Genomic DNA, 17500 nt, shown 5'->3' on the forward strand with positions numbered 1-17500 from the left:
ATATATATATATATATATATATATATATATATATTTATATATATATATATATCCAGATATATATATATATATTTATACATATATATATATATATATATATATATATATATATATTTATATATACATATATATCCAGATATATATATATATATTTATACATACATATATATATATATATATATATATATATATATATATATATATATATATATATATATATATATATATATATATATATATATATATGTATAAATATATATATATATATATATATATATATATATGTATAAATATATATAAGGAAAATATATATAAGGAAAGATTTGCCAATGTTCTGCGCCGTGAGGACCAAAGACTCGAGGTATTTCGTGTTGCAAGACAGTGTAGGAGAGAGAATAGTGATGTTGTAGGAGAGAAATGTGTTCGCATGGATGATGGTACGCTTGCATTAAATGAGGATGCAAAGAAAGAGGTCTGGAGATGCCACTACGATAGATTGCTTAATAAAGAGAATGAATGGGAGAAAGAGAGCCTGCCTTATGTCGACCCAATAGAGGGACCAGCTATCCGAGTTGATAGTACCAGGGTAGATAAAGCAATTAAGAGTATGAAGACCGGGAAAGCCCCCGGCCCATCAGGAATCACTGCAGAGATGCTCAAAATATCTGGCAGTGTTGGCTATAGCCTAGTCACCCGTATTACGAACCAGGTGATACACGAAGGAGTCATACCCTATGACTGGTGTAGCAGCATCATAGTCAACTGCTACAAAGGTAAAGGGGACGCTTTAGATACAAATAATTACAGAGGCATCAAGCTGTTAGATCAGGTTATGAAAGTTACAGAGAGGGTCATAGCCCAACTAATTAGGGAGCGAATCAATTTAGATGAGATGCAGTTTGGGTTCGTGCCAGGTAAAAGCACTACTGATGCCTTATTTCTAGTGAGACAGTTGCAAGAGAAATACCTAGCTAAGGATAAACCTCTGTACCTGGCTTTCGTTGACATGGAGAAAGCCTTTGACAGGGTCCCCCGATCCCTTATCTGGTGGTCAATGAGGAAACTTGGGATAGAAGAATGGCTAGTGAGAGCTGTGCGAGCCATGTACAGAGATGCTGCCAGTAAGGTGAGGGTTGGAAATGAGTACAGCAATGAATTCCGGGTAGAGGTAGGGGTCCACCAAGGTTCCGTCCTCAGCCCCCTATTATTTACCATAGTCCTCCAGGCAATCACAGAGGAGTTCAAGACAGGTTGCCCCTGGGAGCTCCTCTATGCTGATGACCTTGCCCTAATTGCGGAGTCACTATCAGAACTAGAGGAGAAGTTTCAGGTGTGGAAGCAAGGTCTAGAATTGAAGGGCCTTAGAGTCAACCTAGCTAAAACCAAAATCCTAATAAGTAGGAAGGTAGATAAAACACAAACCCCTTCAGGTAGATGGCCCTGCTCAGTATGTAGAAAAGGAGTAGGTAGTAACTCTATAAGATGTACCCGGTGCAAGCTATGGACACATAAGAGGTGCAGCAACATCAAAGGCAGGTTAACTAGCAAGTTAGTTTTTGTTTGTGGCAGATGTTCAGGTGCAATAAAGACTGCAAACAAACAGGAAACAACTTCTATCTCATTCCAGGGTGAAAAACTAGAGGTAGTCGATAGCTTCCGCTATCTGGGCGACCAAGTTAGTAGTGGGAGTGGGTGCGCTGAAAGTGTAGCTGCTAGAATAAGAATAGCCTGGGCAAAGTTTAGAGAGCTCTTACCCCTGCTGGCGACAAAGGGACTCTCACTCAGAGTAAAAGGCAGACTGTATGACGCATGCGTACGAACAACCATGCTACATGGCAGTGAAACATGGGCTGTAACTGCTGAGGACATACGTAAGCTCGCAAGGAATGAAGCCAGTATGCTCCGTTGGATGTGTAATGTCAATGTGAATACCCGTCAGAGTGTAAGTATCTTGAGAGAAAAGCTGAACATTAGAAGCATCAGTTGTGGCGTGCAAGAGAGACGATTGCGCTGGTATGGACATGTGGTGAGAATGGAGGAGGATAGCTGCGTGAAAAAGTGCCACACCCTAACAGTTGAGGGAACCCGTGGAAGAGGTAGGCCCAGGAAGACCTGGGCTGAGGTGGTGAGGCAAGACCTTCGTACATTGGGCCTCACCGAGGCGATGACTACGGACCGAGACCTTTGGAAATGGGCTGTGCGTGAGAAGACCCGGCAAGCCAAGTAAGATCGTTGCCAGTGCCCCTGGACTGGTTCTTGTGCGGGTGGCACATGAGATGCACCATTTTGAGCGTGGCCGTTGCCAGTACCGCCTGACTGGCTCCTGTAGGATTTTCGAGCGAGATCGTTGCCAGTGCCCCTGGACTGGCTTGTGCGGGTGGCACATAAAAGACACCATTTCGAGCGTGGCCGTTTTCGTGCGGGTGACACGTAAAAGCACCCACTACACTCTCTGAGTGGTTGGCGTTAGGAAGGGCATCCAGCTGTAGAAACTCTGCCAAATCAGACTGGAGCCTGGTGTTGCCATCCGGTTTCACCAGTCCTCAGTCAAATCGTCCAACCCATGCTAGCATGGAAAGCGGACGTTAAACGATGATGATGATGATGATATATCTGGATATATATATATATATATATATATAAATATGTATAAATATATATATATATATATATATATATATATATATATATATATATATATATATATATTTATATATATATATATATCCAGATATATATATATATATTTATACATATATATATATATATATATATATATATATATATATTTATATATATATATATATATCCAGATATATATATATATATATATTTATACATATATATATATATATATATATATATATATATATATATATATATATATATATATATGTATGTATATATATATATATATATATATATATATATATATATATATATATATATATATATATATATATATATATATATATTTATACATATTTATATATATATATATATATATATATATATATATATATATATATATATATGTATGTATATATATATATATATATATATATATATATATATATATATATATATATATATATGTGTGTGTGTGTGTGTGTGTGTGTGTGTATATATATATATATATATATATATATGTCATTTGTTTGCTTAACCTCTTAACATCTATTTTTCCATACTGGCTTAGATAACAGAAGTATTTGAGACAAGATTTTTACAGCCGGATTCTCTTTCCTGTTACCATCTCTTATCTGTTTTTAAGTAAGGGATTTTAGTTTTGTTTTTATTCCACAGGAATTCCAAAGAACAGGGCTAACAGGCAATTTTTTGATAGGAAATGTCAAAAAAAGCATCACTGATTGCAGCCCAGCTACTAATAGTGAGCCATCGACCAAATTCTCTTAAAAGGAGGAATTGGTTAGCTCCAGACCATAAAAGAAAGCACCTACTCAAAGAACTGAATCCTAAGCAGTATAGCTGAGAAGAAAACTTGTTGACTTCCCAGCCGTACTTTTGTCTCTGGCATCATGTTTAGTTTGTAAGACATTTGCATTTCAAATAATGATGTCTGAAGAGAATCTGAATGAACAATAATAATTATTTTATTTTATTGCATATGTTGCTTATATTGCATGTATTGCATAACTGTATATGTGAGAAGGAATAAAAAATGTTCAATCACTGAAACGATTGTAACATTGATACAAATTTCTCTTTTCCTCATTTAAATCATTATTATTATACAGGGTGTCCACAAATTCCGGGTACATGGGGATTAACACATACTTTAAGAAATTATTATTTCTTATATTTAATTGTTTATGTTATGATTTTATTTACTCCATGTACCCAAACCTTGTGGACACCCTGTACATTCTGTGAAGGTGGTGAGCTGACAGAAATGTTTAGCACACAGGGTAAAATGGTAAACACCATTTTGTTCATCTTTATGTCATGGGTTCAAATTCCACCAAGGTTAGCTATTCTTTTCATCCTTTCAGGGTCAATTATGCAAGTACCAATTGAGCACTGGAGTTGATGCAATTATCTTAGCCCCTCTCCTGTAATTGCTGGCCTTGTGCCAAAAACTGAATCTGTTATTATACACTGAGAAGCATATGTTATACTTAATGGATTACACTTTGAATTTGCCAAGTGTTCACCTTTCTAATCGACTGGATTTTAATTGATGTTTATTCAGTTAATGGAGTACTTACTATGCTAGCCAAGTTCTTACATGAAATGCTGACGAGGTGATAAGCCTGGATTATAATTATCTGCTCAAATTTTGTGTGTATGTGTGTTAAATAGAAACTTTGCAACAGTATGGCTTCATTAGAAAAAGGCATTTGATTTTGTTCTTCACCCATGATTGCTGGAAATTGGAATTTAGTAAAAGCATAGGCTGCCCTTTTTACTACCACCGAAAGGCTTATGAAGACCTCTTCGTATATTTTAGCACCATCTGCAGTGAATATTGTTTACATGCTAGGGTCGGCAGCACCAAGGAACACAGATGGAACTCACCCCCATAACTTCTTCTTTGATGATCTTAAGTTTTGCATTGGAAATATCTATAATGTTGCAAAACTGCTGGAATTACTAACAACATTATAATCTGATTTAGAGATTAAATATGGCCAAAAAGTATGTTTATGCATGATAAACTGGGCGTGTGAAAACTGCTTTCCAAGCCAAAAACATTAATTATTAATGGTCACTCTAAGGTGGCAAGCTGTCAGAATCATTAGCCAGCTGGACAAAATGCTTAGCACCATTTCATCTGTCTTTATGCTCTGAGTCCATACTCTGTTGAGATAGATTTTGCCTTTTGTCCTTTTGGAATTGACAAAATAAGTACCAATTGAACACTGGGGTCAATGTAATCAACTTATCCCCTCCCCCAGAATTGCTGGCCTTGATCCAAAATTCAAAATTTTTTTTTATTTTGCTAAAGAATGATTATGTGTTCAAAAACATTGGATTTCTCACTCCTTATATCAAATTAACTCATTGTAATTTATTTTCATCTTTGAACTTTCTTTTTGCTTTAACTTTTGCTTATACAGACCACTACTAATTCTGTGGGTCATCTTACCTTATAATAACTCTGTACAACCCATACATTCAACTCTTTTACTCTTTTACTTGTTTCAGTCATTTGACTGCGGCCATGCTGGAGCACCGCCTTTAGTCGAACAAGTCGACCCCAGAGCTTATTCTTTGTAAGCCTAGTACTTATTCTATTGGTCTCTTTTGCCGAACCGCTAAGTTACAGGGACGTAAACACACCAGCATCGGTTGTCAAGCGATGTTGGGGGGGGGGGGACAAACACAGACACACAAACATATACACACACACACATATATATATACATATATACGACGGGCTTCTTTCAGTTTCCGTCTACCAAATCCACTCACAAGGCTTTGGTCAGCCCGAGGCTATAGTAGAAGACACCAACCCAAGGTGCCACGCAGTGAGACTGAACCCGGAACCATGTGGTTGGTAAGCAAGCTACTTACCACACAGCCACTCCTACGCCTATGAACAAAACTATTTTTGAAAGACTGAGCTACGGTTGAAGATAGAATACACATATTTTCAAATAAACTGTGAATGCAGCCACAAAAATATTTGAAAGAGACTGAACAGTGAATGACTGGATGAGAATCGAAAACTGTGTCTCTACATTGGTATTCTCAATCGTTTCAATCTCAATGAATGATAATTCGAAAGGGGTGTACAGTTCATGTGAGACAGGTTGTTGTTATATATAACTTCAACTTCAATGGAGTAGGCCTATGATCTAAAGCGGGGGTTTTCAAACTTTTTGACTTGCGGACCCCTTTATATTTCAGGCTTTACCTTATAAACGCTTATGAAATTTATACATAAATATTTGCTTAAAATAACATATTTTTACATTTATTTATTTAACAGTATTTAACAAATGGGTTTATTGTCTATTAAAAGATTTCGATTAAAAAACATATAAAATCAAATTGCCCATAAAAAGTATTTGCTGTCCATGGGCCCCCTGTCATATCCTTGCGGACAACAGTTTGAAAACCCCTGATCTAAAGCATCCCGATCAGGGTCATCCTATCCTTTTTAAGGATATATAGGGCTATATTATCTAACAGGCTCTTCCCTTTATGGTGTGATTCAAAGGAGATTTAGCTGCTACTTCAAGCAAGTCAAATGACCACTTGGATGCTCCCTCATTGGCTTATGTGAGAAAAGGTGTACATCTAGATAGTATAAACTGTGAAGCTATAAGCTAGATTAAGTAAATGGCAGCTGTTACTACTCTGAAGTTACCATTGAAATCATATATTAGTGAGGAACATGTCTCGCAGTTGAGCTTAATTAAATAATGTTCGAAAATCTACTTAGCCATCAGTCTTCCACTTGCTTGGTTATCAGTAATTATCTTCATAGCCCACATTGAGTGTTTCTCAGGATATTTTCTATGAGTAAAGACATGTTAAAACAAGACACCTGCCTTTGCTTTAATTATCTATGACTGTCAGATAACCGAATGCCAGAAACTTCTAGTAATGTATCATTCGAGTCATTATGTTACAAATGATGATATTGTTACAGACATAGCCGCAACAACCAGGGCGAGTTCAGCTTCTCCATAAATCAGTCAAACTGCTAATTATGAGTTCAAACATTTCTTGTGACTCATATCTTTCTTCAACAGTCTTGAATGCTAGGAAGACATATTTCAAGTTCTAATCATCCCAATGACAACTAAAAGTTTAACTAAATAAGTAAAAGACTTGTTTGCTTGTTTGCCATTAAACGTACTGTAAAGAAAGAGATGAAGAAGTGGAAAACTGGGATCGATCTTGACAAGACTTGAACTCATTCCTGTAAACTCCTCAAATGTTCATCCTATATTATGAATGGCACTATTTGAAATACTAATTTCCTTCTCCTCGTACTCTGTAATCATATCCCCACTTCATATATTCACATGTGCCTTCTTCTTTGTCTCTTTATAGTTTACATCATCATAATTTTAATATCCATTTTTTCATTTTTGCATAGATCAGATGGAGTTTATTTGAGGCAGATTTTCTATGATCAGGTGCCCTTCCTGTGGCCACCCTCCCCCACCCATCTGTTTCCAAACAAGGTAATATTTCTCCATGGTCAAATGTAATACAAAATATTGGAAATGAATGACACTGCTTGCATGACTGATACTTATTTACAACTATTACATGGTAGACAAGGAAACACGAACATTCTCACACTCACAGAGATATGCATACATACATGCTACACACACACACACACATGATGGGCTTCTTTCAGTTTCTTTCTACCAAATCTACTTACAAGGCTTTGGTTTGCTTGGGGCTACATTCAGGTGATTAAGGAAAGCAAACTCTTGTAGTTGCAGCGCACGTGAAAAAACATTCGAGCAAGGTCTTTGCCAGTGCCGCTGGACTGGCTCCTGTGCAAGTGGCACGTAAAAAACACCATTTGAGCGTGGCTGTTGCCAGTACCGCCTGACTGGCCCTCGTGCCGGTGGCACGTAAAAGCACCCACTACACTCTTGGGGTGGTTGGCGTTAGGAAGGGCATCCAGCTGTAGAAACTCTGCCAAATCAGATTGGAGCCTGGTGTAGCCTTCAGGTTCCACCAGTCGTCAGTCAAACCATCCAACCCATGCTAGCATGGAAAGCAGACGTAAACGATGTTGATGATGATGATTAATTGTATTTTAGACATTTTCATGATTGAGGTCAATAATTTATTAATGATTCCATGAAGGAATTAATGACATAAGAAATTTGCTGACCCCCTCATGTAGAGACTTCTTCATTGGTCTATTGACTCAAGGACACATTCATCAGTAATGATGGACTCTTATCACAACAAACAACTGATCCAGTTATTCAGTCAATGGAACTACTTACTAACTGCATCATGATGGAAGATGTTATATACTCCACAAACACTTGTTACTCTTAATGTAATCAGGCAGACTCAGTCTGTCCAATGGCTTTTTTGCCTCCACCCAGTTTCATTCACCAGTTTAGGTTATAACATGTGGTTATATGGTATCACATATGAGGTACATTACAGAGGTTTTGAAATTTTTTTTAGGAGAGGCAATTATAACTGTCCTAGGTTATTGTAATTTTAGTATATCACTATTATACATCCGTGGAGGCGCAATGGCCCAGCGGTTAGGGCAGCGGACTCGCGGTGATAGGATCGCGGTTTCAATTCCCAGACCAGGCGTTGTGAGCTTTTATTGAGTGAAAACACCTAAAACTCCACGAGGCTCTGGCAGGGGATGGTGGCGAACCCTGCTGTACTCTTCCACCACAACCTTCTCTCACTCTTACTTCCTGTTTCTGTTGTGCCTGTAATTCAAAGGGCCAGCCTTGTCACACTGTGTCATGCTGAATATCCCCGAGAACTACGTTAAGGGTACACGTGTCTGTGGAGTGCTCAGCCACTTGCACGTTAATTTCATGAGCAGGCTGTTCCGTTGATCGGATCAACTGGAACCCTCGACGTCGTAAGCGATGGAGTGCCAACAACAACATTATACATCTAATAAGCTGACCTGCCAATTTTTTTTATTTCAAACTGAAAGGAATAGCTGTAACAGCACTTTAGACACACCTTACCTAAACACTGCTTAACAGAGCTGACTAGTTTTCATTCACACCAAGATTGATTTACAGGAATCACTTCATAATTAATTACACTTCTTTCTAATCTGAAGTTATCAAGATTTCACTCTGTTAAGGTCCCCGCTCCCACCCTGACAGTCTAAAAGACTTTGCAAAAAGGTTGTGAGCACTTTCTGAGTCTGCCATAAAAAAAAATAAAATAGATAAGCCACAGTTTTATGGTCCCCTGACACACTTATTGACATTCATATTTATCTGAAGATCTCTCTTCTTTTCTTATTTAATGTCTAATCTTATGCTTCTCAGACCCCCTTTTAAATATTACTCCTTTTCTTTTACTAACACTTTTGCAGTACCCCTTTACAACAATCCAATGTCCCCTCGTCCTCTTTTAATGTATCCATGCAGGAATATTAGACCAAAGTAATTCAGTTTCAGATATTAGTTTGATATGGGTGGCTATTGACCAGTGGCTATTGGCCACAGCATCATTTCTATGACAAAGTGAACATTTAGTGTATCATCACTTGACCTGAGTTATTGACCCAACCTTTAGCATATGACATGGTATAAAGACAAGGAAACACAAACATTCACACACTCATAGACATATACATACATACATGCTACACACACACACACACACACACACACACACATACACAATGGGCTTCTTTCAGTTTCCTTCTACCAAATCTACTTACAAGTCTTTAGTTTGCTTGGGGCTATAGCAGAAGGCACTTGTCCAAGGTGCCAAGCAGTGGGACTGAACTTGGAGCCAAATGGTTGGGAATCAAACTTCTTAAGCCTTTATGTATTATCCTTCCTACCCACCTTCATATCACAATTATCCATAGTACTTATCTCTATTTTGCATACTGTTAAGTGGATGTGAGAATGTGAGGTCTTCCAGAATAGGATATAGTCAGATAAAAGCAGCTTTACGTATGGGAGAATGGAAGAATTTGAACCTTACACTGCAAGCCAACATATCATTTATGAAGGAGCTTCTATGTGATCACTCAGCTTGCTAGATAATATTGCCCAATTTCCCAAGGATTATAACTTACTGTCTTAAACAAGGAAAGAGTACATTTGGTTATTAACAAATAGTTCTTCATGCCTCTAAAAGTCTATTTTGTCTTCTGCTGAATAAAAACGAGGGTAAACAATTTCCCTATGTTACGATGGTAGATTGGCTTTATCAATTTATGTTGGCTGTGTGTTTAGGAAGCTTGCTTCCCAACCATGTGGTCTTGGGTTCAGTTCAGTCCAACTGCACAGTACCTTGGGCAAGTATCTTTTGCTATAGCCCTGAGCTGACTAAAGCCTTGTGAGTGTATTTCGTAAATGGAAACTGAAAGAAGCCTGTCACTGTGTGTGTGTGTGTGTGTGTGTGTGTGTGTGTGTTTGTGTGTACCATTGTCTAAGCATCATGTGATGGCTGTGAATGAGCATCATCATCATCATACATTTAAAATTAATTTATTTCCAGTCTTCTGTGCAAGACATGTCTAGCTGTGGGGAAAATACTACCTTGCTTGGATACAGGCAAGGGCTGGTAACAGGAAGAGCAGCGAGCTGTAGAAAATCAGCTCCAATAAATGCTGTCGGACCCTTTCAAGCAGGAAAAAGTGGACATTAAATGATGATAATGATGATGATGATTCATTTATCAATTTGAGAACAGCTACTTTATTAGGCTAGGCAGAGTGTCACAAAAAGGATTAAAAAAAAATTTTTTTTATAGTGTCAGCTCAGAGCTGCGGGCCATGCTGATGCACTACCGTTATCCACTCACAAGGCTTTGGTTGGCCTGAGGCTACAGTAGAAGACACTTGCCCAAGGTGCCACGTAGTGGGACTGAACCCAGAACCATGCGGTTCATAAGCAAGCTACTTACCACACAGCCATTCCTATGCCTATGGTTTCTTTGTTATTTCCAGGAATAATAAAAGATTATAATTACAGGGCATGACTTACCTTTTGAAATCTGTGTTCTCAATCCCCATTGTAAACAATATGTACAGCTATATCTGTTTGTAAGGGTTGGTCTGAGTATTCAATAAAGGGAGCAACTGGCTCCTCAGGTTCACTGTCCTCAACCCCAATAAGCCAGTTTATAATCCGTTCATCGGTATCATCCACATGATTACTATGTGGTTGGTTTTTTTTGTTCTCTGTTGTAACTTTCTTATTAATACTCTTCCCTGCTCTGTTAAAACTTCGAGCTAATGGTTTCGATGCAAACCCCCGGGCAGTGTTTGGTGTTTTCTTACTTTGTTTACTGGCTCCAGCATTTAGTAACTGCCTGGGGGAAGATAAACTTGTGATGTTAGACAGTCTGGGGGAATTCAGTCCAGAGCTGGGCTTGTTGGGCAAACCGTTATCTCTTAGGCTACACAATGAGTTGAAGCTTTTTATTGGAACAATGCTATTTTCAGTCTGACTACTTCCAGATTCAGCAGTGACCTTACCTCTTGACCCCAATGTTTTTGTTGAAACACAAGCAGATCGTGGTGTCTTCAGCCTTGAAGTTGATGACATTGTAGGTGTACTGTAGCTATGAACCAACGTTGGTCTGTTGGTTGAACCATTATATAAACCCTTTTGTTTGCTTTGTGCTGAAGTTGGGACCAACTGTTGAGTTCTAGGGCTTCTGAAATCTCTTGCACTTGAGATGGTTTTGTCAACGGGTGGAGGAGTCTTTTTTCTACTGTCAGAAGGGATTTGACTTAAAGGGGGATATTTACTCACATTTTTAGACCCCACATTTTTAGACACCACTTCTAATTTCCATGTGTTAAAATTCTGTGCCATATTTTTGGTCCGTGTTTCAATAAGAGGCCGTGAATTTTGTGGTGCATTTGAGAGAATCAGTGGTAAATCTACTGAGGTCATGCTTTAGTCGTAGGACAAAAATGGTAAAACAGCAAAATCTCCATCCATTGAGCAGGGCATCAGTGAGCAGCTGGCAAATTTCCAATCCAAAAGTAACTCTGTGCAAGAAAAAGTAAAACAATTCAAATCTTTAATTTTTAATTTGAAGAATTCATTTCTACTCAAAGGAATGTATATAACCATGTAAATTACCCACTTGTCCACCTAACAGCCTATCTGTCTGTCTGTCAGTCAATCTAACTATCTACAGTTCAAATTTACAGAAAACAAAAGACAGACAGGTGTAGGAACAATAAGCAGCTGTATTAGTTTAAGGCTCAGGAAGAATGGAAAATTCTTTTATGTTTCGAATCTATGTTCTTCGAAAGAAAGGCTTAAGAGAAAAAAAAGGAGAGAGGAAAAAATATGTGTAGGTATTAATGGTTCAACATGATGAAATAACCAGAAGAAAGAGATTATGTATGTATGTATGTATGTATGTATGTATGTATGTATGTATGTATGTAGGTAGGTAGGTAGGTATGTATGTATTTCATGCTCCAACAAAGCTATAAGGTGATACACAGGCACTCAACAATGGAAAAGTCTTTTACAATTCGAGCCTATGCTCTCTGACAGAAAGGAATAAGAGAAAACAGAGATAGAATGAAAATTCGTGTGTGTGTGTGCGTACATGCATGCACATTTGTATGTACATACATTAACACACATGAAAGGTAACAACATAGTTTACATGATATCATAAAGATGTATATTCTACTTAAAAGCAAAAGGCACATTTCAAATTCAAGATATAAATCACAAATAAAAGGCTTTTGCAAATCGATTGCACAGGATACTTCTGATGAAGAAAGGTAGAAATGAGGTTTTATGAACAAAATAAGCAACAATATTTTAATAATTGTTGCCCAGTGGCTAATGTTTAAGGTATCAAGCAGAGTAAATTGAGAAAATTGCCTTGCTAATGTGACAGGAAACACAGTGTGTTTTAATCATAAAGGGATACAGTAAAGTCGTTTAAAGGAAGGTAATTGATATTGATTGGCCAAAAGCAAGCTGTGAGAAGCAGAGTGGGAGGTAAAAAGGTAAGCTATCACAACTGAGTTCCCTGAACACTGGTGAGACGAAATTGTACCAATTCATATATGGTTGGATCTCCTAATCTCAACAAGAAGGAATGCACAAATATATAGATATAACAATCGAAATCGAACCGAATCTGACGACTGGCACCCATGCCAACCTCTCCTTCATTGGACACTGAACTCTGCTTGCGAAGACCTGTTGGGGCAAGTGAAATCAAAATTGAACCATACTCGATGACTGGTCACCGCGCCAGTGGAGCACTAACAGCACTGTCGAGTGTGTTCATTGCCAAAGCAGCTGTCTGGCTTCCATGCTAGTGGCCCGTAAGTAGCACCATTTGAGCGTAATCATTACCAGCATTGCCTTCTAGCACTTGTGCTGGTAGCATATTAGAAAATCATTCAAGCGAGGTTGTTGCCAGTGCCGCTGGACTGGCTTCTGTGCAGGTAGCACATAAAATACACCATTTTGAGCATGGCCGTTGCCAGTACCGCCTGACTGGCCTTCGTGCTGGTGGCACGCAAAAGCACCCACTACACTCTCGGAGTGGTTGGCGTTAGGAAGGGCATCGCCTTTAGTCGAGCAAATCGCCCCCCAGGATTTATTTTTTGTAAGCCTAGTACTTATTCTATCGGCCTCTTTTTTGCCGAACTGCTAAGTTACGGGGACGTAAACACACCAGCATCGGTTGTCAAGCGATGTTGGGGGGATAAACACAGACACACAAACATATACATACACATACATATATATATATATACATATATATATATATATATATATATACACATATATACGAAGGGCTTCTTTCAGTTTCTGTCTACCAAATCCACTCACAAGGCTTTGGTTGGCCCAAGGCTATAGTAGAAGACACTTGCCCAAGGTGCCATGCAGTGGGACTGAACCCGGAACCATGTGGTTGGTACATATACCTATATAAATACACGTATACATACACATAAGCTGTGTGTGTGTGTGTGTGAATGAGTCGATATGTCACATGTCACCACTTCAGCAAAATGGTGATGGTGCTGATATTCCTTGTTGACACATAACTAATTGCTCCATGCTCTCAAAGACCTCTAAAATAAGAAAAGCCCTTACTTGATGAAAAGAAACAAAAAAAAAACAACAAAAAAAAAGTAACATAAATATTGGTGCCAAGAAGAGCTTCTGGCTAAAAATCTCTACCCCAAATAACTGCCCATTTTATCTAACTCATGCTGGCATGCAAAAAATACACAGACATTATAAAGCAAATGAACATTGATCCTCCAATCTGAAATCATTCATAATTCAACACTTCCCCATATGGCCTACCCATCGTGTTTAATTGAATTAGCTGTTTTGGCAAAATACATTCACACACACACAGTTATACATACTTATACATAGACACTCTGCATACTCCATACACACACACACACACACACACACACGCACATTCCTACATCCTTACACACTCCACTCACATGCTTGTGCACACACACATTAATGTATTCAACAAACACACAATCCTTATGCACATACACACTTTAAGTACAATCACATAGATGTACACATATGCACTAGGACAATCCCACTCACACACACATGCATATACAAATACACATACAGATATACACACACATTCACTTGATTCTTTTATTGCACTCTTACATACAATCATTCTGAATTGCATACACACACACACACACACACACACACACACTGATGAACTTTGATATGCAGTTATGCATATCTACAAACACACACGTAATCACGAATAATAATAGTACAGAAACATGTAATTTGATCCACCATTGTTTCAACCGACGAGTATTCCAGTTGTTCAATCAATTGGACAACCTAATCATTATTCATTATACTTGATCCCTTAATGTAATTCTCAGTGAAAACAATAAACGGGAGGCAATATGTGTTCCTATGGACCAGCGCTGGATTAACCATTAAGCAAAGTAAGAATGCTTAAGGCATCAAGGGAAGGGAGGCACCACAGAAATGGTAAATTGTTTATGGTGCAGAAGAAATCACTTTAAACTTGCTATAATAATAATAATATTCAAAATGATTCCTGTAAATCATCAGAAGTATAATTTCAAAATGTTCATAGTGAGACATTGCAATTAAAAAAACGTAGGAGAAAACATTTCAAATATAAATAAAATGGAAGTATTCAAGAATGAACATTATTTTCCATCTTTCTGTTAGTTTTACTTCTTTACTTGTTTCAGTCATTTGATTGCAGCCATGCTGGAGTACCGCCTTTAGTCGAGCAAATCGACCCCCAGGACTTATTCTTTGTAAGCCTAGTACTTATTTTGCTGAACCACTAAGCATCAGTTGTCAATCGATGTTGGGGGTGGTGACAAACACAGACACACAAACATATACACACACACATATATATCATCATCATCATCATCATCATCATCATCATCATCGTTTAACGTCCGCTTTCCATGCTAGCATGGGTTGGACGATTTGACTGAGGACTGGTGAAACCGGATCGCAAAACCAGGCTCCAATCTAATTTGGCAGAGTTTCTACAGCTGGATGCCCTTCCTAACGCCAACCACTCAGAGAGTGTAGTGGGTGCTTTTACGTGTCACCCATATATATATATATATATATATGATGGGCTTCTTTCAGTTTCCATCTACCAAATCCACTCACAAGGCTTTGGTCGGCCCGAGGCTATAGTAGAAGACACTTGCCCAAGGTGCCACGAAGTGGAACTGATCCTGGGACCATGTGGTTGGTAAGCAAGCTACTTACCACACAGCCACTCCTATGACGAAAATTAAAAGATTATATTATTCGCCAGAACTTTCAACTAGTATGTATGCATCATTTGAAACAGTGGTTCCCAAAGTGGGCAGTACTGCCCCCTTGGTGGGGGTGGAAAGATCCAGAGGGATGTTGAAGAAAAGTGGGATGATAATGGGGTGGCCAAAATGGGGTGATAGCTGTAAGAAAGAAAATATTAATTAGGTTTAATTAGGTTTAAGTTTTATTTGTGAAATACTTGTGAAATATTTGTGTTTTGAATTTGCTGCAGAAAATGGTTTATATTTGTGGTGGAATGGGTGAGGGGGTCGTGAGGAATGTGGCCCAGGTGCCAAGGGGGCGGCAGCCTGAAAACTACTGATGTATAGTACATAGTAATGAGGGGAATGGAGAATAGAGATAATAGTTGTTGTTATTGTTGTTCAGCCCTTGGTGAACCATGTTTGAGAAGCCCAATAACTAAAGGTATTCCTGCCATGACCAACCTGTCTTTATATGATTATTATGTAAGACTACATCATCCAATGTATCGTTCTGTTTCCTAAGAAGGCAGAGTATAATTTGAGGGTGGTTTAACTGCTATTTCTAGTAGGTCAAGCAACCACATAGTAACACACTTGTTCCCTTGGTGTGTGTTAGGAGGGGTGGTAACGGGACTTGTACTTGGAGTTGGCAGTGACGTAATATTTGGGTGTTTATGATAGGGTAGGTGAGTGGGTGTAATAAAAGCAGGGTCTGCCCCTCTCACATTGCCTCTTTCAGCCACCCTCTCACTGCCACCCTTTTCCCTCACTTCCTCTCCTTCTTTTTCTCTCTGCCTCTGTCTATCAAACAACTGGTCAACTGGTCAGTGATGTTTATTTAACACAAAATCTGTAACTGGACTCTGACCAGGAGGTAGCACATACAAACACTAAGCTGTTTAACACAACATCCTGTATGGTTAATCTTACCAGATTTGGGTAAGGGTGGACGATGGTAATGGTGGTGGGTGAAGGTGGGGGTGAAGGTGGGGGTGATGGTGAAATGGGGTGTGATGTGGTGTTGCGGCAGTAGTGGTGGTGGTGGTGGGTGATGGTGAAGTGGGGTGTGATGTGGTGTTACGGCAGTAGTGGTGGTGGTGGTGGGTGATGGTGGGGAGGGGATGGTGAAATGGAGTGTGATGTGGTGTTATGGTGGTAGTGGTGGTGGTGGTGGTGGTGGTGGTGGTGGCGGCGGTGGTGGTGGTGGCAGTGGTGGTGGGGATGATGATGATGATGATGATGAGGAGGAGGAGGAGGAGGAGGAGGAGGACAATGATGACGACAACGACATTGATGATTATGACGATTATGACGAAGATGATGTTTTAGTCACTGACAGCTTGATCATGTAACAAGTTCTGTATAACTACATTGTCAGTAGCACTCATAGAGTTAGCCATGTGGGGGAAAACCATTCAAATTGCCGTATTTTAATGTGCATAAGGAACCCTTTTTTGACAAAAATTAAGGTAAAAAAATATGGGAGTTTCTTATACATGGATACTATTATAATCCCTTACAAAACCTTTTTTCCAAATTTTAAGCCCAAAGGAACCCTCATTATACATGAGGGTTTGAAGAATATATCATATTGATGATCGCTCTATCTGGTCTAAAGCCACATTGAGATTCAAGGTAAATTTTGCCAACAAAATGAATAACCAGCCTGTTCAGGATAAGACAACCCAGGATTTTGCTTCCTTTATTTATGTAAAGATGCTTGATGGAAGTGTCTCTAAAGTCTTGGAGAACGTGACTGTTGCTCTATGTAAGTGAAACGAGTCCCAAGAATTTACAATGCAATTCCCAGTTACCTTATTGATAGACTTCAGGATGTATACCATTCTGACTAGAAGACTCCTCATATAACATTCATTTGATTGTTGTGTGAACTTCGTTAAGTTTAAGTTAATTAGCAAGTTATAAGATTTCTGGCCTTTCTCAAACTGATGAAAAAAAATATTCTCATCAACTGATGAGAGAAGACACATGGTTACCTTTACATAAAGTGGAGAAGCC

General features: G+C 38.6%; 1 protein-coding gene across 1 annotated transcript in view; it reads right to left on the reverse strand.

Moving 5' to 3' along the window:
* LOC106875367 (uncharacterized) overlaps positions 1 to 17500 on the reverse strand; it is a 30261-nt gene that overhangs the window by 2876 nt on the left and 9885 nt on the right. Inside the window, exon 2 of the mRNA XM_089351495.1 lies at positions 10665 to 11680. Within this exon, the coding sequence (XP_089207621.1) occupies positions 10683 to 11582 (900 nt within the window). The 5' untranslated portion in view covers positions 11583 to 11680 and the 3' untranslated portion in view covers positions 10665 to 10682. The remainder of the gene's footprint in view (positions 1 to 10664; positions 11681 to 17500) is intronic.

The sequence above is a fragment of the Octopus bimaculoides genome, chromosome 4 (genome assembly GCF_046866305.1).
Source record: "Octopus bimaculoides isolate indiv1 chromosome 4, ASM4686630v1, whole genome shotgun sequence".
Lineage (NCBI taxonomy): Eukaryota > Metazoa > Mollusca > Cephalopoda > Octopoda > Octopodidae > Octopus > Octopus bimaculoides.